Genomic DNA, 24583 nt, shown 5'->3' on the forward strand with positions numbered 1-24583 from the left:
GAATACAAAACCTACTATACTAATGATCTCTTTATTTACTTGATTTAACAAGCAATGAAAAGTTCACATGATACTAACGAACAATGCAAAGTTCACACATCACATACAAATATTATTTGAGAGTAGGTTAAGAGTCAATTTACAAATATTTGACGCAAAATATAAGTATCATGATCAAGCAAGCTGAAAATGTAATTTAAACTATTAGACTTAGTGACAACACAAAATCCTAACCCCAGTGTGTGTGTTTGTGCATGTGTGTGTGGCATGTTTAGGGTTTATTCCCTCATAGTTGTAAAGCTTTTACGTGGCTAGAATGGCTCTCCATGTACTCGACCTAGAAGAAGTTGCCCTAGGCCGAATGATGTTCATGCCTTTCTAATAAGGCTTGGTCATGGTGTTTCACTAATTGTGCATGGCATGTGTGTGGCGTCATGCATGGTGTTTCTTCTCTAAGCTAAAGTTCTTTTAAAAAAATCCTAACTCAACCCTAATAGTGGCCGATTCTCTCATCCTCTTTAAGGTACCTTTTCACTCGTGTTTGGCTAGTGAAGGTTCGGCTCTCCTTCTTATGGAAAGCTCTAGTTTCCTAAAGATCTCTTGTGCAAGCTAACACATGGATTTAACCATGTGCCCTTTTCGAAGTCATGGAAAGACACTCAAAATCTGAGCACCTCTTCTCCCTCCATTCCATGTGGTCATGTGTGTGTGAAGGTGAAATGGTTGAAGTAGAGGTCCAAGTGGTTCTCATTTTGCAAGCTCCTCCTCCTTGGATGAACTCTTGGCTTCTTCCACCTTTCACTTGTGGGGTTGGTTTGATGGAGATGGGTACGACGTACAGGTGTTTGGTTGGTGAGAAAATGTGAGAAAATGAGAAGGTTGGCTTCCTCCTAGGGTGGTCGTGCGAGATATATATATATATATATAGAGAGAGAGAGAGAGAGAGAGAGAGGGATGGTCGTGCGAGATATATATATATATTGAGAGAGAGAGAGAGAGAGAGAGAGAGAGAGAGAAGTGATCTAAAAATGAAAATGGCAGAATGACTCTTGGTGTGCCCTTTGGGCGCTGGCCCCTTAAGCTCCCCTTTATATAGTTCCTTGATTTCCCATGCTAGCTCCCCTTTCGCTACGTCATTGAGAATCTCAAAGGTTTGAATGCATGATTGCCTCTTCTTAGGAAGTTCAAATGACCCTCACGCATGCGTGACATGTAGCTTTGTTGTCATGCTAAACATTTGAAACCCTAAATGCCCTTTGGGCGTGCTTCACCCTGTGGTCTAGGTTTATTGAACCTTTGGGCATATATGTCTTTTGATAAACCCTAAACCTAGTCTTGGACCTCTTAGATGTGTGCATGCTTGCCATGTGACAAGTGGCATGTCATTGGGTCTTAACCCTAGCTGACCCTTCCTTTCTCTCCCTAGTCTTAGTTTCCCCCACTAGGATTCTCCTCAAAAGTTGTGTGCATCAATTCCCTAGGCCTTCTATTCTTCTTCCTAATGATTGCACCATTCTTGAAACTCCCATATACACTGCATGCGTGACAAGTGGTAGAGGAAGAGGTGGTTGCTTGTGGTGTGGGGCGTTGGCTAAGACTCTAGAGAGTAGAGTTTGTTTTGTTGTAGGTGACCCTTCCCATCCCTCATGATTAAAATCTTCTAGAGACTCCCATATCCTACACATGGTGTCCATGTGGTTTGAAAGTCCCTTAATTGGGCGTGCAATCCTTTGGCCGAGGCCCTAGAGCCCCTTCAAATTTGTGCTCTTGATTTGGCACCTTCCTATGAGCCACTTCATCTTTGAATTGTGTTCTAGGAGCTTGCACGCTTATCATTACATGATGTGGCATGTAGCCCCTTTAGGGTTTCCGAAATTTTCTTTTCTCTCTGTCATTTCTTCCATTTTCATGTTCAGCTGCAATGGATACTAATGGTAGGATTGCATGTAGGCCATGTGGCATGTAGGTGGGTGAAATGGCATGGGCCCTAAGTAGTTAAGCCTTTTTTCTTTTCTTCCCATCCTTTGGTTTCTTCTAGAAGCTTATGTTTTGTTGACCAAGTGTCAGTCGTGTGCTAAACGAGGATGCTACTTCCCTAGGTTTCAAATGATGAGATTCTTGGGAAACTAAAAGGTCTCTCCCATCATGTGGTGCCTATCTTTTCAAACCAAAACCCTAACTAGGGTTTCAAACCCTAATCCTTTCTAGTGGCCAAAAGCCTTGTGGATCTTTGGGCCCTCCTTGTGGGCTTGGACACCCCATGCTCTAAGAATAATAGAAGGCTCATGCCTTTTACTAAGTGTTCTCCTCCTCTTTACTTGGCCCAAAGATTAAACTTAGCAGTGACTAAATGATTGTGATACTCTATTTTTACGTGTATTTTCACTGAATGAGTTTTTTTTAATTTAATTAATATATTAGTTCTTTTATTTTAAATTATTGTATTTTAATTGGTTTTATTTTAGTTGATGTGGTATTTAATTTATTTTAGTCGTTTTATAGTTTTTAAAATCGTTTTCGTCGGATCAGTTTTTGGTCTCCGGAGGTGAGGATTGGACCTCATTTCTCTTTTTCTTTCCTTTTCTTTCTTTTTTCTTCTTCTTTTCTTCCCCGGTTTTCCCCTTCCGCACGCGCGCTCGACCCCTCTCTTTCTCCCTCCCCTCGCCGTCCAGTCTCTCCACCCAGACCCGCCGCCGGCCGACATGGCCGACACAGCCCCCACCGGTCGACTCCCCTCCGGCCGGCGCACCACCCCACCAAAAACCAGCCCCATCCAAGCTGCCGTTAACGCCCTACAGCCCATCTAAGCCGCACTGCTTTGAGCCATTTCCGGCGCCGTCGCTCCACCTCCGGCCACCACCTCTTCACCAATTCATCCACTGCCTCTTGCCGTCCTAACACACCCATTTTCGACCCTAATCCATTGTCGGAACAGCTCCCACAAGCTCAACTCCGATCTGCCTCTTTTTGCACTTCTACTGCCATTTCCACCGCCACCCACGGTCAAAACTCACTTCCATTAGCTTCATAAACATCTCTAGGCTATTCCCTACCAATTTCTAGTCTTGGTTTGTCCCCGTTCGAAAGCGGGTAATTTACAACCCACGGCCACAGTGTAAAATACACTGTTACGTTGTTTTTTCTCCGCCGTTTGCAACGTCGTGATCCTTCAAAAAATACCTTATAGCGCTGTAAGTATTTTTCAAACTCTGTTTTAGATTTAAATATATTTTTGCTCTTACAATTAATTATTTGACAGGTTGGTTGATTTTGGACTAAGTCCGAGGGGGTTCGGATGGATTGAGGACGGAGTTACTTGGTTTGGTGATTTGTGATTGGTTGGATGTTTTGCATCTTGAGGCGTGCATTGCATGATGCATTCATGTGCATTTTATTTAAATTGAGAAAATCCTGTTTTATTTGCGTAAATGGATTTTCGGGTGCGTGTGTATCACGACCCCAAGCCGGGATGGGGTATTATCTCGGTGGAGCTCCTCTGGTCACTCGGGAGTGGATAATACTGAGTGACATCCCTTGGGTTGTCGCTGAGCGACGACCGGATCGCACGATACTGTAACGCTGTCGTGTCGACTCCATAGTTCCTAAGCTGGCGGGGACTAGAGGATGGCCTGGTCCAAGTACGTGCTGGGTGCGAGAACTGGGCATCGCTCGTTTAGGTGTCACACGCGAAGTCGTTACCTGCGGTGTGGCACAGGAGCCAGAGTGTGCGGATGATCCCTAGGGGAGATCATGGTGCATGCAATATTTGGATCGAATTTTATGGGAAAATTGTGGTTTATTGATTTGGGCCATTATCTGGAATAATGGCGAGAACTGGTTTTAAAGGTTACGTTTTGGGCCAAAATGGGATTTTGGCGTGCGTGGAAAAATGTGTTTTATGGGTTATGTGCATTGCATCCTTTCATGCATATTGTTTGAGTTTAATATGTTTTTATCTAGTGGCGTTTGGATCTTACTTACCTGCGGCACCATTTTTGGTACCGTAGATTTTGATACAGAGATCGAGGAGGAGGAGGAGGAGGAGGAGGAGGAGGAGGAGGCTGAGCCCAAGGAGGCAGCTCCGCCGAAGTATTGAGTTGGAGTTTATGCCGTGTAGTTAGGTTTGAAACTATATTTGTGGCTTGTAATATTTTATTATGTATGTTTTGAACGGGTTTGTATTAAACAAAGAAAAATTCTGGTACTTAGTTATATGACTTTGTTTATCCGCTGCGTGTTTTCTTTTGCACACTTGTTGCATGTACACACACTTGGCACTTGGCGATAGGGTGGTGACCCGTGTTGTCATCATCCGGACGTCTCGATTTCCCCGTATCCGTACGTGGGATTTGGGGGCGTCACAATGATAGACGAGGACTTGGCTAAGTCTAGGTCATCACAGTTTTCTGGATCATTGTATGTCACTTAAAAATTGTACTTTCAGGAGCTTATTAACATTCATGCAAATTTGAATGCATTTTGTCACAGTAGTGATTTGCGCTTGAGTACGATGACTTACAAAATGAAGTCAAAGTATGATAAAAATTGGGGGGATTTTCACAAAATCAATAGGTTTTTGTTTATTGCTGATATTCGTGATCCCCGTTACAAGTTGGTTACTCAATCATATTGGTTTAATCAGACATTGGGCACTAAGATGGGTGAAGAATTTGTTGAAATCCTTAGGAGGGACTTGGAGATAAAGTATGACTAATATTGTAGGTTCAGTGGTGGGCACTCTAGTTGGTTTAGGCTAGTTATCTCTCACTCTAGTTGTTAGAGTAATACATAAATGGGGAGTAATTGTTCACTTGGCCCTTTGGCTTTTCCAAGAAATTTTGATAAAGGAAAAATCAGCATCTTTGATAGACTGTAAGTCAGAGCTTGAGCAGTATTTATTGAAGGATGTTGAGGCTCTCACAGACACATTTGATATATTAATTTGGTGGAGGATTAACTCTAGCAAATGCCCAATCATTGCTAAAATGTCAAGAGATATCTTAGTTAATCCCATCACCGTTGTAACTTTTGAGCCAACATAGTACAAGAGGTTGTGTGTTTGTATCTGTTTTGAAGTTCATAGGCTCCTAGAACGGTGGATGCTCTTGTCTGCACTAAAAATTGGTTGAAGTCTACACTCATACATCTAAGTCAAAATTAATGGAACTAACTTGATGACGTGGACAAATACAAGTCAGACTCTGGTAAAATTATTGAAATCATTAGCATCTCATTTTTTTTTTAATACTAATAAGTGTATTTTAACATTTTCAATTAGAATCAATCACCAATATGGCGAGTATGCCATGTGATGAGGATTAAGGTGCATTAGTCAAGTTTTTCACCTTTACTATTTTTATATATCTTTATGGTTTTTTAGTGGCATTTTATCTTATCTTGTCATTACTTTTGTTCTCTTCTCACTTCTAATAGCTACAACTTAAGAAGGAACAAGTGGAGAGAAGCAATTTGGAGATGGCAGTATTTAGTCATCTTTGATTATTTCTTTGCCACTTCTTATCTTGGAAACAATATTTTTCAATGTGGTTTGTATTTATTGGAGCTGTGTTGTGTTGGTGGTTTGTTACTCTGGAGTTGGGAACATGTTGAATTTGTGTCATTATGGTTGCTAAGTATTTGGGAACATGTTGCATTTGTGTCATTATGGTTGCGAAGTATTTGGGAACAGTACTAGAGTTGTGTGGTCTGTAAGTGGGTTGCATTTGTGTGGCAATGTGTTTGGAGTTGTGTTGCGTTAGTCCTTAGTGCTTGCTGGAAATTGTGTTTGTCTTGAACTTTTACTTTGTTATGTATTGAATGCCTTGATGATGTAGTTTGGGATGAATTGTTTTGTTTTGTTCATGTAATGGGGTTTTTTTTTAATTTTTTTTTATTTTATTTTATTTTATTTTATTTTTGGGGTGTGTGTGTGTATTGAATGCCTAGGTGGCAGTCTTTTTATTTGTTCGGGTACTTTTGTTAAGTATATAAGTATTTTCTTTTATAATTGGAGCCTTTAGTTTATTTTCAATTTTTAATTTAAAATTTGATTGGTGATTTGTATTTTAGTCTATATTTTAGTAAAGATAGTAAAAGTATTTATTTTCAAATTGTTATGTTTAATTGTTCACAAAAAATGTTCTAAATCATGTTTTTGCAAAATTTATCATTATACAGTATCTTGCTAAGACTTATGCCCAAAAGATGGGTTTAATATAGAGCCTAATGCAGAAGCTTTTAGGAAGGTAGTTTGATTTCCAAATCCATCTCCATGCATCTCATTTAATCATAACAATTTTTTCAAATTTTAACACAAAATATAATAAATAACTTAACTTTCTCAAATTTTAAAATAATAATAATATTAAAAAATAATATTCTAACAATATTTTATTTAACTTTTAACTTTCATCTCAACTCAACTCAACTCAACCCAACTCAGCTCAATATCCAATCGCAGCGTAAGTTAGTTGAAACAGATGAGTTGAAATGAAAGTTAAATAAAATATTATTAGAATATTGTTCTTATTTTTAAATTTGTAAAAATTGAATTATTTATTATATTTTATATAAAAATTTGAAAAACTTATAATGATTAAATAAGATAAATTCAAATGAGTTAGATGGACTTTTATATCCAAACCAAACCTTAATCTACGCAAGTTTTAAATATTTAAGACGACTTTGTACAAAGCCTATCATTTCAGCCCAAAAATTATTTTTAAAAAATGATTGGCTAATAGCTTAAAACATAGTCGACTAAAAAATGGCCCAAAACATGTTTCACCCAATTTAGCGATCCAAATCTGGCATCCAATCCGACTCCGTTTTGTTTTAACGGATTCAGATCAGATGGATGTTTTCAATTGTCAAATACGGAGTCGGAAGTCGATATCAGGCTCTGATTGAATCGGAGTTAAGAGTTGGAAAAGGCTAAAGCCAACTCCGACCAGGTCAATGCTCTGCCCTAATCATGAGAGATCGTACTACAATTAACAGCAGGCTGACGGACTCCCAAGATGTTCTTTCACCATTTTTAAAATGTATAAAGTTTACAATGGCAGCAAGGGACAAGAATCGGACGCTGAGCATGAGGGGAAAGCCCCATAAAAGGGGGGAAAAAGAGGAAACATTTCGCTTGTACTAATTTTAGCCAACTAGCCAGAAGTGTAACAATTAGGCTGCCCAATTGGCAAAGTTCCTTGGGGAGAACAAAAGAAAAAAAAAAAAGAAAAAAAGAAAAAAGGAGGAAGATGCTGATATTGAGGCCCTCATAATCGGAAGAAGCTCATTTTTGGTCGGCCAACCCATCCACGTAACTTGGAAGATAACAAAAGCCAGCAAATATTCTTGTTCTCTGCGCGCACAGAGAGATAGAGATTGAGAGCAAGAAGGCCGATGTTATTCTTCTCTATAATATCTGCTTCAAATGTTTCACCTTCTGAAAACTGGGGACATGAAAATTTTTTTCAACCTCCCAAGCTAATTGGGACATACAATTAAATGTTGACTTCACACCCTTCACATCTGTCACTTCTCTCGGGAAAGGAATGCGGACCTCAAATATACCTTTCTGAGAAAAGACACGCATATCAAATCCCAACCGATCAACCCATATAAGCTTTGCCTCGGACACCTGCCAGATTGAATGAAGTACCTTTGAGTAAGAAGGATAATTGAAGGCGACATGTAGATGGGCATATACTCTCAGATTGTCATTTAAGTAACTAAGTTGTGTCACACTAGAAAAAGGGCTCATTATTGTATAAAGTATAACAATACACCTGCAACTCTCTTACAACTCTTTTACAATTCATTTCACAATCAACAAATGCAAGCATGCCACTTCATTGAAGTTAGATCTCAATTTTAAAAAAATTACCTTTCATTTAATAGAGTTGTAAAACTTTTGTAGGTTAATATTTCCTTGTGTAAAACTTCATAATTCCTCTGTTTCGGCAACCAGAAACAGAGCGAGCCTTCCACACCCCAGTTTTAGGCACCAACGGCAGTTCAGCCACACCCAACTGCTAACCACCCTCCACCACCATACCAAACAACGTGAATCCCTCCAAGCAAGGCGATGCCACCCTAGACCGAACTGTGAAAATATCTCTCCCACCACCTTTCGGCTTCTCTCTCTCTCTCTCGGTTTCTCTCACTTCTTCTCACAGCAGCTCTCACGTTTTCTCTCCCACTCTCTCACATTAGTTCTCTCTCACACATTAGTTCTCTCTCTCTCTCTCTCTCTCTCTCTCTCTCTCTCTCTCTCTCTCTCTCTCTCTCTCTGTGTCAGTTACAGGCTGGTAGGTTATGTTGCATTATGGACTAAGCAATATTAAATGGGCCATGGGTTTACACTAATGCATGATGGGTTTAATGGAGAATATCAATTTGTGAGAACTCATGCGGACGAAAGGCTAGATTAATTTCAAGATTTATAGAAATATTAATTATTTTAGTATTTTGGGTTTTTATTTCAAAGTATGTGATTAATTAGAAATTTACGCAAGTTGAGTGCCTATTTTATAGGTAATCAGCTTCGCTCCAAAAATATTGGATTAGTGCTACGAGTAGGGCTGGGCTCCGACTTCGACGGAGTCGAAAAGCCCAACTCCAACGTCCAACTCCAATAGGAGCGCTAGTCGGAGTTGGAACGAGACAGCAGTGGTGTGCAGTGGAAGAAATGCACTGTTCTGATGGTGTGGGCTCACTTTCTTTCAGTCTTCTCTCTCTTTGAAAATATAAAGAAAAGAAAAATCAACAGAAAGAAGAAGAAAAATATAAACCCCAGCAGTAAGTGAAGGAGGTCAATGAGTCCAAAGAGAGAGTGAGAAAGGGAGGAATAAGGAATAAAAAAAAAAACAGAGAGAGAAAAACTACAAAGGGAAATAGAGAAGAATAGAAAAGAAGACAGATATAGGAAGAGAGTGAGATCTGAGAGGAAGAAGTATATTTATTTATTTGTTGATGGAGATCAATGGAAGGATAGAGGAGGCCACACCAATTCTGAACTATGTCTGCAGCAGTTAAAGTGCACTTTTAATGTATTTATTTGTTTGTTTGTTAAAGTGTATTTACTATTTATGGTGTCCACAACAAGTTTGAGCGCAAAAATGCAAAATCAACCTGCAGTACTGACTTGTCAATATCAAAATAAGTTAATACTATTTAAATTGGGTCTGAGAGAAGCTCTTCCCCATTGCATGCACAGAGCACAAAGTTTCATCAAAAGCCATGTAGGGTACAAAAGGCCTATCTCTCTGCACCACTTTGTCGTACTTTCTGCTACTATGATGAAACCAACGATGCAAGGACTTTTGAATTAAATGAGGAACATGAAGCAACTAGCCAATAAAAGGCTATTAAAAAAAAAATAGTCTGCAACCTGAGTTCGGAACACCTGAGTTCAAAATGCAAATGATAAAATTGTTTAAAATATGTCGGAAATATGCAAGATAAGTCATGCACGTCATAAGTATACGTATGAATGATCACAATTTTAAGTCCTCAGCATGAAATATGTTATGAAAAACCTTATGTTTGGTATGTTTACGTTATAACGGGTTTCATTTTAGTTTGTTTTATGTTTTTAAACCACCACAAGTAAGAATATTTATGAAGGTGGAGCTACAGGATGGGACAAGTCCCCAGGGAGGTAAGGCAAAGGCCTAGATCATGACAGATTTTAAGTTATGATTTTGATAGTAATAAAGTTTTAGAAAATTAAGTGCTTCTGCATAGTCTATTTTATATTTTCAGTATTTTTAATAAAGAATGATTTTATTGATTATATGGAATCTTTGTACCTGGTGCTAAGTATAAGAAAATTTTTAAGTCAAGGTCAATATTAGCACTTCAATTCAGCAAGATTTCTAAAAGTGACTTTATTCTTAACCACGGGGAAACGGGGTGTTACAATATGCAAGATTAAGGCTCCCCTAAAAGCTTCCTGTTTTGTATGGACAACCTGTAGGAAGATCCCCACCTCAAGCAATCTAAGGAAATGCTGAATCATTTAGATGTATTGGTATTGTATCTTTGGGAGGTAGCTCAAGTCGAGGGAAGACTAAAGGGAGGGTACTGTGAAAACGGTCTTGTAGAGGGATTTGAATTAGTTGTACGGGAAACAAGGGGTTGGGGTTGGGCAGGTGTGTTCCATTCCAATTCGGGCTTGGTGTATTTTGGGTAGTTTTCACAGGCCTTTTTCCGTCATTAGGGGCTCTCTAATGTGAGCTAGGTGTTTTCTTGTATACGTCCAATATACTTGGTTACTCCTATTGATATATATAATATTTAAAAAAAAAATTTGTATCTGCAAATAGAGTGGGGAGTCTGTTGACCACTTATTACTTCATTGTGACATTTCCATGAGCTTATAGAATAATTTCTTTCCTAGATGTTGGAGAATTTAAATCTTTGGGAGAATGTTTCTGTCTAGAGAGTTAGTGGTAGAATCAAAGAGAATTGTGTTTGCGAGAGAAGGAGTTAACTTTCGCATCTCTGAAAGGGGTTGGAAGGAACAATATGAGGTGGTTGTGTGCTGTAACACAGTGTTATGGCTTGTACGTGTGCTGGAGGAATGCTTGCGAGGGGGGAGCAAGGAGGTGTACTCCGTGGTAAGGGAGGGCTTTGGGAGTTTTGTTGCACAACGTTGCACAAATCACCGTGGTCATTATCTCTCAGTTGCAGAGTACGGACGTGACGGAAGAGTTTCTCTACTCTGTTTTCCGGAAGGTTCAGGTGGACGGGGTTGGAAGAGTCTAAAGGAGTTTGCTGAGGAGATGACCTAGTCGAGGGAGCAAGTAGTAAAAGTTGTTGGGGCTCAGGCGTATAGAAAGACTGTGAGACCATCCAACCTTACGTACGCAGAGGCCCTCACGGTGGCGAGACCAGTGTACGGCGATAAGAAACCAAGTGGCTATGGGCGGGATGGGGGTGCGTTTCGAGCCACTCAAGCTGTACGGGGATAAGGATATGGCAGGCCTAAGGTTGGGCAGGAGACGTGGGGGAGTAGCAGGCGATTGTTGGACTTGCAGGGGTAGTTGAGAAAAATGCAGAGGGAGATGGAGGAGTTACGTGCGTATGTCGGGATGAGAAAGGATATAAAGGGGAAGGGAGAGATGAAGTTAGCTGAAGGTGTAGTGGATTCGGGGCCGTGTGTTCAAGGGCCCAAATGTGGGCCTCAGCCACCTTCATTAACTCTGGATGTAGAAAGGCCAAGCTCCTTGGATAAGGCCTCGCCCAATGATTCGGTTAAAGAAAGGGGCCCAGGGCGCCTGGGCTTGGGCTTTCCCAGCCCACACATAACCTAAGCCCTGTGGCCGGCTCACCCAAGAACCCAGTGCCCCATTCGAATGACCCGTTATCCATCAACGCAGTTTCGACTACGCCCGAGCTCGTGTTATGCTCGCCGGCGACTAATTCTCCAACGGCGAGTCCACAGACGACGCCGACGGGAGCAGGGGGAGATTCCGGCAAGGTGTCGGTGGCGATGGGTGTACAGTACCCTAGGCCGATTTTAAGCATTTCAACTCCGGCGACCGTAGAACTTTTTTCCCCACTCCGTGGTGGCCAGACGACGCTGTTTTATGCAGGAGATAAAAAAGCAGGTGGGTTGGAACTCTCAATCCTTTCAGAGAGTGATTCGGAGATGGAAGAACCGGAGGGGGAGGGGCCGATGACTGTAACCTTTCGGTGGAGGGGGTTTCTGAGGTTCCTAATGATGGTGGATAGATGGGGTTGGAAGATATAACTCTAGATGGGGTATTTCAAGGAAACCAGTTAAATAGAATGGAGGAACCCACTCCATTGAATTTCTGTTTTCCCATCTCAACCAACTATCTCGGATTGGGTATTTCACAAGGTGAAAGAAATACAAAAAATAGTGGGGCTTGAATGTGACGGGTATGAGGAGCAGTTCATGGCCTTGTTCATAGCAATTGAGGCGGGGCATAAACAAAAAAATAAGGGAGAATCAAAGAAGCACCCGGAGCTCAAAAGACTGTCTTGGTCAATGAATGTGGAGGGCAGCACTAGTAGGAGTAGAGTAAAAGGGAAAGGGCAGACCGTTCCTCCATAAAACCAAAAATAGTGACCTAGAATGTCCGTGGGCTTAATGATGTAGATAAGCGCTTGCGGATAAGAAATATGATTAGGAAATGGAAAGTGGATATTGTTTGTTTGCAAGAAACTAAATTGAATTATATTGATAGGGGAATTGTGCGAAGTTTATGGAGCGAGGTTCATGTAGATTGGGCTTATTTGGCCTCAAATAGGGCGTCAGGAGGAATTGTGGTATTGTGGGATAGACGTCTTGTAGAAAGGGTGGAGGAGTTTATTGGAAATTATACGGTGGCTTGCTCTTTTAAGAGTGTAGCCGATAACTATCTTTGGGCTTTTGCAGGTGTGTATGGCGCCAATTTAGACAAAGACAGAAGCTTGTTATGGGATGAACTTGTTGGGATCCACAACTGGTGGGATCTCCCTTGGTGTATAGGGGGAGATTTCAACGTTGTGAGATTCCCAAGCGACGCGTCAGGAAGTAGAAGATTACAGCCAGCAATGGAAGCTTTCTCGGAATGCATTTTCGATTTGAACTTGGTAGACTTGCCTTTAGCCGGTGGTACCGCTACATGGTCTAATAATCAATCATGGTCACGACTGAATCGGTTTTTAATTTCACCGGAATGGGAATGTCATTTTTCGGAGGTTTGGCAGAAGCGGTTGCCCCATATTGGTTTGGATCATTGGCCGATTTTGCTCGATTGTGGAGGCATCCGTAAGGGTTGTCGGCCGTTTAAATTTGAGAATATGTGGCTGAAATCGGAAGGGTTTGTGGATAGAGTAAAACAGTGGTGGTCTTCCTACCAATTCCAAGGTACTCCTAGTTTCATTTTTGCGGCAAAAATGTAAGCTCTCAAAAAAGATTTACAAGTATGGAACGTGGATTCTTTTGGCAATGTAGGGGAAATGAAAAAAGCAAAGTTGTTAGAAATCCAGGAGATTGAGAGACTGCAAGAGGTACAACACCTCACTCAGGCGGAACAAGAGAGGAAGGTTGAGCTGGTTGCAGAAGTTGAAAGGTTGATTCTATTAGAAGAGATGTCTTGGCGTCAAAAGTCAAGGGCTCTATGGTTGAGGGAAGGGGATCGGAGCACGGGTTTCTTCCACAGAATTGCAAACTCACACAGGAAAAATAATAATATTGAGATGTTGAAGGTGGATGGAGAGGAGTGTAGAGATGAACAGGTAATCCAAAATCATGTTGTGGAATTCTATGAGAACCTACTAAAGGAGCAAGTGGGATGGCGGCCTCCACTGAATGGGCTGGATTTTAACACCATAGGCTTAAGTGATGCATCACGCCTAGAAAGAGACTTCGAAGAGAGGGAGGTTTTTGAAGTTGTGAGGAAAATGGCAAAGGACAAGTCACCAGGACCGGATGGCTTCTCTATGGGTTTCTTTCAGGGTTGTTGGGAAGTTATTAAGGAAGACTTATTGAAGGTCTTTCAAGAGTTTTTTAGCGATGGAAGATTTGAAAAAAGCCTTAATACAACGTTCCTTGCTTTGATACCTAAGAAGGTGGGGGCGGTGGAGATTAAGGATTTCAGGCCTATTAGTCTAGTGAGTAGGGTGTATAAGATAATTTCCAAGGTACTTGCAAATAGACTGAGCGAGGTGATGGGGAAGATTTTCTGATAAATGCTTTCGTAAAAGGAAGATAGATCCTGGATGCGGTGTTAATTGCTAATGAAATGTCTTGATAGTCGAATGAAAGCCCGGAAAACAGGGATAATGTGCAAACTTGATATGGAAAAGGCGTATGATCATGTCAACTGGGATTTCCTTCTTCATTTACTAAAGAGGTGTGGTTTTGGAGAGTGATGGAGAACATGGATCCATTCGTGCATTTCCTCGGCAAAATTCTCTGTGTTGTTGAATGGAGTGTCAGTGGGTTTTTTCCAGAGCTCACGTGGAGACAAGGGGACCCATTATCCCCCTTGCTATTTGTCATTATCATGGAGGCGCTAAGCAGGATGCTATCAGCTTTGGTTGTGAATGGTGTTATAACAGGTTTCCCGATCGGAACCCCGAATAGGGGTATTATTAATATTTCCCACTTATTGTTTGCAGATGATACTCTGATTATGTGCGAAGCAAACCAAAGGCAGGTCCAAGCGTTAAAGGCCCTACTTTTCTGCTTTGAGGTAGTCTCTGGATTGAAGGCAAATCTGGACAAATCAGAATTGGTGCCAATCGGGCTTGTTCCTAATACTCGCCTCTTGGCAAGAACGTTGGGTTGCAAGATAACCTCTTTCCCTTTGACTTACTTGGGACTTCCGTTGGGGAGTGCTTCGAGGGCTTCTTCGATGTGGGATACAATGATCGAGAAAATAGAGCGGCGTTTGGCGAGGTGGAAAAGAATGTACTTTTCCAAAGGCAGTAGAATCAATTTGATAAAGAGTACATTATCTAACCTACCCACATATTTCTTATCTCTATTCCCGATACTAACAAGTGTGGCAACCCGTATTGAGAAGCTCCAACGAGATTTTTTGTTTTTGGGGGGGGGGGGGGGGGGGGGGGTTTGGGGGATGAATTCAAGTTTTATTTGGTTACATGGAAACAGGTGTGCCGCTCTATCCCGGGGGGAGGATTGGGAGTTAGGAACCTAAGGGTTTTTAATCGGGCATTATTAGGCAAATGGTTATGGAGATTTTCCAGGGAACTAGACTCTCTATGGAAATTGGTCGTTGAAAAGAAATATGGAGGCTTATGGGGAGATTGGTGCACTAGGGAAGTTAGTGGGGCTCATGGAGTTGGATTGTGGAAACACATTAGAAGAGGTTGGGAGGTGTTTAATCGCTTTGCTAAGCTTCAGGTGGGTACAGGAACCAGGATTAAATTCTGGAGCGATGTATGGTGTGATAGCAAGGCTTTAAAAGATTTGTACCCCGCACTTTTTCAATTGGCGAGTGTAAAGGATTTATCAGTGGCGGATGCCATGGAGGTGTCGGGGGGACGGATTACTTGGAACATTAATTTTAGTAGAGCAGTTTAGGATTGGGAGATAAGTAGCATTGCAGATTTTTACAGTTTTATTTATTCTATAAGAGTAAACAGCCAGCAAGAAGATTTCATGTGGTGGATTCCAGCAAGAAAAGGAATTTTCTCGATCAAGTCTTTCTATAAGGCTCTCACCCTAGAGTCCAACTCTCATTTCCCTTGGAGAAAGATCTGGAGTCACAAGGCACCTCCAAAAGCCTCATTCTGTCTGGACAGCCTCCTTGGGTAAGATTCTTACCACTGATAATCTAAGGAAAAGAAGGATCATTATCGCAGACTGGTATTGCATGTGTAAGTGAGGGGGAGAATCGGTAAATCATCTTCTGTTACATTGCGATGTAGCAAGGACTCTATGGAACGAAGTGTTCGTTCGCTTGGCAATGGTTTGGGTGATGCCAAAAACGGTGGAGGCAGTGTTGGCCAGTTGGCCTAGCATAAGAGGCAGGCAACCAATTAAAACTATGTGGAAGATGATCCCTATGTGCATCTTGTGGAGTTTGTGGAGGGAGCGCAACGAACGGACTTTCGAAGACAAGGAAAGATCTGTAGAGGAGCTTAAATTCTTATTTTTTAGAACTCTTTGTAGTTGGGTCATAGCTGTAGATTTTAATGGCATGGCCCTTCGAGATTTTCTTGCCTCTAATGTATCCACTTAGGTGGGGTTCAGAGTTGTAATTCTGGCATTTTGCCATTCTTTGATTAATATAATTATTTATTTATCAAAAGAAAAAAAATTCTTGCCTAGAGTTGGGTTAGGTTGGGTGATGCCGAGAATGATGGTTGATTTACTACCAAGTTGGAGAGGCCTCCAAGGTAATCCTCACATTGAGGCAATCTGGAAGATGGTCTTGATTTGACAATGGTGTATATGGAGGGAGAGGAATGGAAAGAGCTTCAAGGATAGCAAACAAACAATGGACAAGCTTAGAATGTTTTTTCTTAATACTTCATTCCATTGGTCAATTGTAATAAAATTTAACGGCATGAATATTCACAACTTTCTTCTATCTCTAGACAATTATGCATGTGTTGCTCTTGTATATATCCTGTGTACTTCGGTTATGCCTATTTCTCTCATCAATAAAATTCCTCTTTGCCAATCAAAAATAAAATATAATCTTATATGGCCATAATTTTCTGAAATAATATGTACAGTAATGAAATGACTAACACGTCAAGCATAATGTAATCTGCAAATGCAAAACAACATATGGTAGTTAGAACACTAGTCAAGTAATTATTTAGGCATCAAAGAGTTGGAATGGCCCATTTGGTTGCAATAGGCTGATTCATATTATCAAAACAGTAGAGCTCTCTGTACATGGCTAGTTCAACTCTACATTTGGATATTAAGAATAACTTAGGTATTCTCAAAATACGAATATTCCACTACTATTCATTACTTTATTATTACTTTTCACCTACTTTTTACTACTATTCATTACTTTTCACTACTATTCAATATTCTATTATTATTTTTCCTTTATTTTTTCACTACTATTCACAACTCTTCTCAACACTTCACGCTACCCAAACAGGACATTCTTTTCAGTCTACAAAGTCAAAGTTTTTCCAAATGCAACTAAACACTATTGTTTTCCATCTAGAAAGTTAGGTAACACACAGTTTGAGTGTCAGACAAACACAAGGTTATAGTAAAGGTTGCAAATATCATGTTGCATGCAAACCTGGTCAAAATCAACATATATGTTGCAAAAGCGAATGACATCTTCAATGTTATTGGTGTTTATCTCATTCACTAGCTTTTCTGCAAAGTCCCGAAGAGGATCAGGCTGTGCATCTCTATAATCTGATGAAGTGACCCATACACCAGCCTGGAATGGTTTCAGACACCAAATTTACTTTCGTAACAATATTTGTTTTGTTTCAAAATGAAGTACAAACTTTAAGATAATTATACAGTTTCAAAATGAAGTAAAAACTTTAAGATAATTATACAGTTTAGCAGGCTACAGAAAAAAGATCAATGAAATAGATATTTAGTGTCAAAATATGAGCAGTCATAATAAAAAGTTACCTCTTTCAAGTCATCTATCTGAAGTACCCTTTCCACACGAACAACATACATAAGGTCATCATCAACTTCTTCTCCAAACCTATTTTTCCATAATGAATGAAGCTTCTGTAAAATAGACAGCAACCTCTCAATAAAAGTTTGATTAAAGCATTACATGTATTTAAAAAATGTTTTTACAGATAAAAAAAAAATGTAGTTATTTATCCTTATTTGACTTTTGTATGAATCCATATGACAAGCTGATTAAGATGATTATAGGAGCTCACCCAAAACTTCTTATTGCTGGTATTTTTCATTCAAAGGAAGCACTATGACAACTCAACTTAGACCCTATAACTGGTACAATAAAAAATAAAAAATAAATTCTTAAATGTTTTTGCCAATTAACTGCTTTGACAAATTGAAGAGTACATTGCAAACTATATAACTAGGAACAACAGCTTATATATCTTGTTTTACTTCAAAAGATCTTAAAATGGAAGTCACAAAAGAATCCTAACACTCTACCTACCATCCAATTACATTTTTTTTACGAGTATGAAAATCTATTCCACAGAATTAGGCATAGCCCAAGTACACAGGGAGTATACCAGATAAAACACCTAATTACAAGCTAGGAGCTGGAAAAAATATCATAGAAATCATGCAAACTAGTCCCATCCAATACAATAGCCAATGCCCAAAGTAACAATGTATGGGGAAAAAAAATATCCAATCCCTCCCAATGAACGTCCTCTGTTTTTCAAAACATCTGTTCCTCCCATTCCATATACAGCACATATGACATAATGGCACCATCTTCCAAAAAACCGCAATTTGATGATTACCATGGATTCTTCTCCAACAATCCAATAGATCCACCACCCTCCTAGGCATCACCCAGGCACTACCAAGGCTATCAAAAATCTCATCCCATAGAACCTTTACCACTTCACAATGGAGAAGAAGGTCCTCCACTGATTCACCATTCCTTTTGCACATAAAGCACCCCAAACCTTCAAGTTCTAGTTTAGGAAAGTTAGGGTTACTAAAGAATTAGGGTCTATTGTTAGAAAGCAAAATCTGGACTGTCCAACAACTAGGCCCAAGCCCACTAAGACCAAGAGAGGGTGAGCAAGCCCAAGCACTATGCTTGCCCAAGCCCATTAAGGGCCCACAGGAGTAAGCCATCTAAGCTAGGGTGATACCTACTTCAAGCATAACTCCTAGTTCAAACACAGCTACTAGCTCAACCTCAACTTCTAATTCAAGCATAACTCCTAGTTCAAACACAACTCCTTGTTCAAGCATAGTTCCTAATGCAATCATAACACCTAATCTAATCACAACTCCTAAGGCAATCACATTGCCTAGTCTAAGCAAAAAACCCTAGATGACCTAGCACTAGTTGAAAACCCTAGGATGACTTAGACCCCAAGCCTATTTCGAATTCCCCTATGGCAAAACACTAGAAGTATTACCCCACTTGGACTTGCACCCCACAAAACCCTATTTATAGAACCCTATAACTCGGCGCACGCACATTTTGCTCCTCAAGAATTGTGCCGCACTCCTTGCATCCCTACAAGTCACTCATTCAGCCACCACAACCTATCCTCCTCACACCGTGCGCCACCCCACTCTGTTGGTATTCTTGCTTTCCCTCACACCCACACACACGTCATAAGTTAAACCACCATATAACTAAGCACTCACACACTCAAGTTACGGGTTAAACCACCACATGCCTGAGCATATCACAACCCACAATCAACACCACCATCGCGGCACCATGACCCTCAAACACATCCATTGTATGACCCAACCACCAAAGCATGTTGGAGTACCTCCTAAGCTACCCACATGCCAAGTGGAATTAGGGTTACAAACTCTTAACTCTGTCACCTTCCCCATCCTTTGTATGCCTCAGTTTGCCCTAGTGTAAATGGGAAAGAGAGAAATAGTCACATGAAACCTAAACCGAGCAAGCATTGCTTGGCTAAGCCCTAATACGAGCATGTCCTAAGCCCTAACCCGAGCATGTCATAAGCCCTAATCCGAGCATGTCATAAGTCCTAATCCAAGCATGTCACATAAGTCCTAATCCGAGTATGTCATAAGCCTTAGCCCGAGCAGATCTTCCCTAAGGATGCAGTCCAAACAAAAAAAGGTAGCCAGGCGCTTTACTCCTGAGTAGTACGGACCTCTTAGAAATAGCATACAGAGAAGTTTCCTTTACTAGGAGTCTAAACAATCTGGTATCTCATTAACAGATAGTCGCCAGAAAGGTTTTACAAAACCCTTGAAACAAACCAAGATTTGATCATTTTAAACTCGTGCAAGTTAAATATTAAGTATCACAGCTTGACGGAGATTAAGTTCACAGCTATAAAATATCAAGCGAACAATTCAGCCCACAATAATCATAGTGCAATAACCATTAAAACTTAAGTCGGTTTCAGAAATTTAACCAGATGGCGCAAAATCATACCTTCAAGACCATCTTGTCCTCTGGTTTTCCAAGGCTGCCTTGAATTGTGCACTGAGGAGTCTTCAATCCACACTGCTCTAACTGCCTCAAAGAAATGCACAAAATAATCATATTAGTTAAATTTAAGTGCATATGCGTAAATAGACCTCCCAGTCAACCATTGACACAGAGAGAGAGAGAGAGAGAGAGAGAGAGAGAGAGAGAGAGAGAACTAAAGAAACACCTGAACATGGAGACTAGACCTTCTGTCCACAGAGAATTGCCTAATAGAGGCATTCAAGCATAAAACCGGAGTTCCTTCTGGGTCAACAGCGTAGCGAACGCCAATACCCAAAGGCCAACCCTCTTGGTTTAACGTTGAAAGGGTGCCCACAGATGCCAACTCCATAATTGTCCTTGAAACCTCAGCCGGGAATGGCTTATCGCTCCTGAGTTCCCTATGTGACGGCTCCGATATAACTGAAAGAGCGCATTTTACATTCCGAAACGGAGATTGAAATGACTTTGGCTTCTGAGGAGTGAATTGGGTGTTGGTTATGGGTTTTGAGGGAGTGAGCGATAGAGCCAAATGGGTTGTCAGAGATTGAGTTTGGAGAAGCATTTCAGAGAGAGTGCAAGATTGCCAAGCCAATTTCAAGGTTTTCCCAGAATGTAAGTAACAGAAGATTCGGAATGGTTGGAGAGACAGAGACAGAGACAGACCGTCGCATATAGTTTGGACAAGGTCTAGAGATTAGAGATGGGGATGAACCTCGCGACGACAGCAGGACAATAAAGGCCTGCAAATGGTCTGAATGCATATGTTTGTACGCTTTCTTATTTTTCTTTTTTCTTTTCTTTTTTTTTTATTTGTATGTTTTGTAGGTCTTGATTGAAAGTTGAAGCCAGATGGCAGATGTTATCCAGTGTACTTTTACGCTGTTTTGTACATTTTTTTTTTACCCCTTGACAAGTTAAACATTTTATTGATCAATTAAAAAATTACATGATATAAATTTAAGTGAGATGGAACTCGTTATTTCAAAATCAACAAATACGTCACAAAAAAAATTAGATCTAGAGCTAAGTAAATGGCCCCAACCCATATCTTACTACAGAACACCGTTTAAAGCGATTTTTATACAGTCTAATAAAATAGATTATACTATTAAAACTAAAAGACATAGCAAAGGGGTGTGTGTTGCATCTTATTAGTTTGGATTGACTAGAAGAGACTTTAATACCCACTTCAGTTGATCCTCAGTTCAGGAAAGCGGGAGCATAGAATAGCAGTCCAAAACAAAGTTCAGTCGTCGGTAAAGGGCCAACACAGGCTCTAATGTCAAGGGGGCCGCACGTGACATCATAAGCAGTGTTGGGGACTTCGGTCAAGCCCTCACACACTAAGGGGTCTATCCTCTCCTTGTTGCTGCTTAATTGATCGAATGGACTCCTATACTTGGTCTTGATCACGTGTAACCCAATATGAGAACTTTGGTGAATGGAGGCTAGTGTTTAATGGTGGGAATAATGGTAGTGAATGAGCTATGGTGATCTCGGGTATGGTGGTAATGGGGCACGGCAAGGTCTCTCTTGGATGCTAGGCGCCACTTCAGTGGTTCAGGGTTGAAAGATGGGTGAATGAGGCTAAAGTTGGATGTGTGTTTCAGCCAAGGATAGTGATGAGATTCGGCTACGGCTTAGGTAGATGGTGATCTCCAAAATTATTGGGATTGAAATTTGAATTTTGCTTTGGAATGGGTTGGCTGAATATAAGGATAAATGATAAGAGTTGGATTTGATTTGGTTGGGGATGAGATTTGATTGAATCAATTAATGGATAATGACTAATTAAATAATATATGAAAAGATATGGTGAGGGTAATATGGGATGTAGAGTTTCGGTCAAGCCAATTAGGATATGGTCGGATGGCTCAATATGGTAATTAGGGTTTTGATTGATGGTCGGCTATGGAAAGTGGCTTGGGTGTGTATGGAAAGTTGTGGGGCTAGGGTTGGCCGAATATGGTGTTTGGTAAATGGGAATTTTCAAAAAACTTCAAGGAAAACTTATAAACATGCAAGAAAATAAATGAACACAAGAATAACTTGAAGAACTCAATCACAAATACGAAAATCCCAATGAAGATTTCGGCTTCACACAATGTCACTCCAATCAACAACACTCCACAACAATAACAAAGATAAATTCCAAAGAACAAAAGATAATCTAATCAACTTTGATTCACGAATTGCATAAAAATTGAAATGAAACCTCAAATGATAAATAAAAATAAATAAAATCACATATATTCACAAATTGCAAAATGTCATCCTTCTCCTTGGGGATTCATGAATTGCACCCTAAGAAGCCCAAGTGCTAAGCACCGAATAGAGAATCCTAGGCACAATGGCCATCCACACAAGGCAAATGTCAAATGTTTAAAAGATGCAAATGAAATGACTAAGGGTTCTATTTATAGAGCTAACAAATTGGAAACTCCAAAAAGGTCCCTAGCAAATTATTGAATTAAATAAATAACACAAATAAATAAAATAAATATAATAGATAAAAGGCCCTATGGTGGCCGTGGCATGCAAGGCCCATGGTGGGCAATGATCGTGCATGGCCCATGATTGAGCTGAATTATTGCATTTTTAATGCTTTTGAAACCAATATATATTAATTCTTTCATTACTTTATCATTGGTTTTATATGGAAAAATGAATAAATCAAAGTTGTAATTTTAATTGATTAAAAGCATGAATTTTTACTTTAATTTTATTAATTGTTGATTACTATGGATTATGGTATATATCGCTCGAGCGGCGACTTTTTGCCACTGGAGCAAATTCAGACAGATTCAAACGCTCGACTTCCGCTTGATAGTGGGCTCGAGCGGGTGTGCGGAAAAGGAGATCGCTCGAGCGGAGGCATTTGGCCGCTCGAGCGAAGTTAGGCAGAGTAGAACGCTCGATGTTCGCTCGACCCTCTACTCGAGCGAATTTAGGCAGAGTCAAACGCTCGATGTTCGCTCGACACTCCGCTCGAGCGAATATCGCATTTTACAGATTAGTGTTTATTCCGCCGTCAGAGTATATAAATGATTTTTTACATCTTATGGCCGACTTTTGGCCTGGAAAACTTTGTTTTGATTAGAGAAACACTTAAAATTTATTTTTCCTTTGATTTTCTTTCAGATTCGGAGAGGAGGATTCGTACAATCTATCATTCACGCAGCTACACAATTTTCACTGGATCATTCACTCAGACTGCAGCAGATTGAAGAGCTCCTTAAGGGGTCCAATTGCCACTGCAGCTCAGCCTCCTCCACCGCTTCGAATCTTCATCTCCATTCAATTGGCTTGATCTTTTCAATTTCCTACTTGCTATTTTATTTCAGTTTTAAGTTTCTGAATTATTTTGGAGAATTTTGATTTAGACGTTTGAGTAATTTATTTGTTATTCATTTAATTCATGTTATTTATTTTTATCGTTTCGTTAAGCTTTCATTTTAATAGTGATTACAATTACGGTGGTTTAATTTGAAAATTTGTGATTTGAATACAATGATGAACCCTAGAACAATGATTTTGGGGCTTTTCAATTTTCAGTACATGTTTTGTCAATTACTTTCTAATTTAGTTTAATTCTTAATTTAGTTTTATTAATTTCTGAGTTTAATCTATTTGTCATTTACATTCCAATCCGACAATCAAAATCTAAAAACATGAATCTAGTCCATGACTAGTACCCTTTTCCATCCATTGCACATACTATCATTTTATTTTCTCTTTATGAAATTTTTCACATTTTTCAACGAGTTTGATTTTTAAGTAACTTTCCCTGAGGAGACGATTTAGGAATTTATTCCTAATTATTACACGACATCCTCCTGCACTTGGGATAGCTTTAGTGCTACTCATTTTTGAGTGAGTCAGCCCACGGCTGGGCTAGTCCCGATCTGGTCCAAGGCTGGCTACATGGCATGGCATGGTGCCATGAGTTGGTCTAGTGATGGGCACGACATGGCCCAGGCTGGTAGCCTGGGCGATAGGCATGCATGGCCCAAGCCGATGGTCTGAGCGCTGGGGCTGCAAGGCACTAGCTGGAGCCATGCGCTGGATGGCAAGTCTGGTGGGTATGCCACTGGCCTTGCCTGTAAGGTAGGGCTGGAGCCATAGGCTGGATGGTGTGCCTATGAAGGCACGCCACTAACCTCCCTAAGTGGTGTTGGGGCGCACATGCGCACAGGCACAAGGCCAGTAGCCTCCATGGGTGCCTGCTACGTGTCCGGGCATGAGCCAAAGCATGCATACAGGCTAACCATGTGACTGTCCTGACCCTTCAAGAGCTGTGTTGAGGTGTGGTCCCGGGCAATCCTCCTAGGGGTTGTGACATTCCCCTTCTTTAAGCACATCCCTGCCCTCAAGGATCAAATGCGGAACCCTCGACACCATCTCATCATCATCACTACCATGATCCATTTCCAACAATGAACTCCCATGACGCCTACTCAAGGCAACTACCACCTTATTCTTCATACCTAGCTGGTAGATAATGTCATACTCAAATCCAAGAAACTTCACAAGAAATTTTTGCTGCTCATGAGTAACAATCTTTTGTTTCATCAAGTGTCTTAAAGCTTGTTGGTCCGTGACAATTGTGAATTTGCGACTCAATAGGTAAGGCCGCCACACCTTTACTACATGCACAATTGCCAACATTTCCCTAGCATATGTGCTCCATGACTTCTTCATTGGTCTCAGAGCTTTCAAATAAAAGCCAATGACCTTTTCTCTTGAACCAAAACAGTCTCTATACCCTCACTACTAGCATCAGTATACACCTCAAACTCTCTCTCAAAGTTGGGTAGGTCAAGCATAGGTGTGGTAATTATGGCCCTCTTCAAGTCTTCAAAGGCTACCATTGCTTCTTGGGTCCACTCAAAATTGTCTTTCTTGAGGAGTGAAGTGAGTGGTTTGGCTATGAGCCCATAATTCTTCACAAACCTCCTATAGTAACC

The 24583-nt window shown here is 40.5% G+C and overlaps 2 protein-coding genes across 2 annotated transcripts; both read right to left on the reverse strand.

Moving 5' to 3' along the window:
• Positions 1-7004: 7004 nt before the first annotated feature.
• Positions 7005-20376, reverse strand: LOC122300125 (glutamyl-tRNA reductase-binding protein, chloroplastic). The gene is made up of 5 exons (XM_043110548.1): positions 19801-20376; positions 19578-19658; positions 17108-17212; positions 16758-16904; positions 7005-7636 (listed from the first exon to the last, which is right to left on the reverse strand). The coding sequence occupies exons 1-5, from the start codon at positions 20176-20178 to the stop codon at positions 7412-7414; spliced, it is 936 nt and encodes a 311-aa protein (XP_042966482.1). The 5' UTR covers positions 20179-20376; the 3' UTR covers positions 7005-7411.
• Positions 20377-23942: 3566 nt separating this feature from the next.
• LOC122301712 lies at positions 23943-24317 on the reverse strand. The gene has a single exon (XM_043113101.1). It carries the CDS (start codon positions 24315-24317, stop codon positions 23943-23945), a length of 375 nt encoding a protein of 124 aa, XP_042969035.1.
• Positions 24318-24583: the final 266 nt, after the last annotated feature.

The sequence above is a fragment of the Carya illinoinensis genome, chromosome 2 (assembly GCF_018687715.1).
Source record: "Carya illinoinensis cultivar Pawnee chromosome 2, C.illinoinensisPawnee_v1, whole genome shotgun sequence".
NCBI classification, from domain to species: Eukaryota; Viridiplantae; Streptophyta; class Magnoliopsida; order Fagales; family Juglandaceae; genus Carya; species Carya illinoinensis.

Bases quoted from the DNA above. Each gene is read 5' to 3' on its own strand.
- LOC122300125 (XM_043110548.1), bottom strand. From the start codon at position 20,178: ATGCTTCTCCAAACTCAATCTCTGACAACCCATTTGGCTCTATCGCTC. The intron at 17,213-19,577 runs GTATGATTTTGC...TCTATTTTACAG, and splicing joins AGGACAAGATGGTCTTGAAG to AAGCTTCATTCATTATGGAA. The intron at 16,905-17,107 runs GTAACTTTTTAT...AAACCATTCCAG, and splicing joins AGATAGATGACTTGAAAGAG to GCTGGTGTATGGGTCACTTC.
- LOC122301712 (XM_043113101.1), bottom strand. From the start codon at position 24,317: ATGAAGAAGTCATGGAGCACATATGCTAGGGAAATGTTGGCAATTGTG.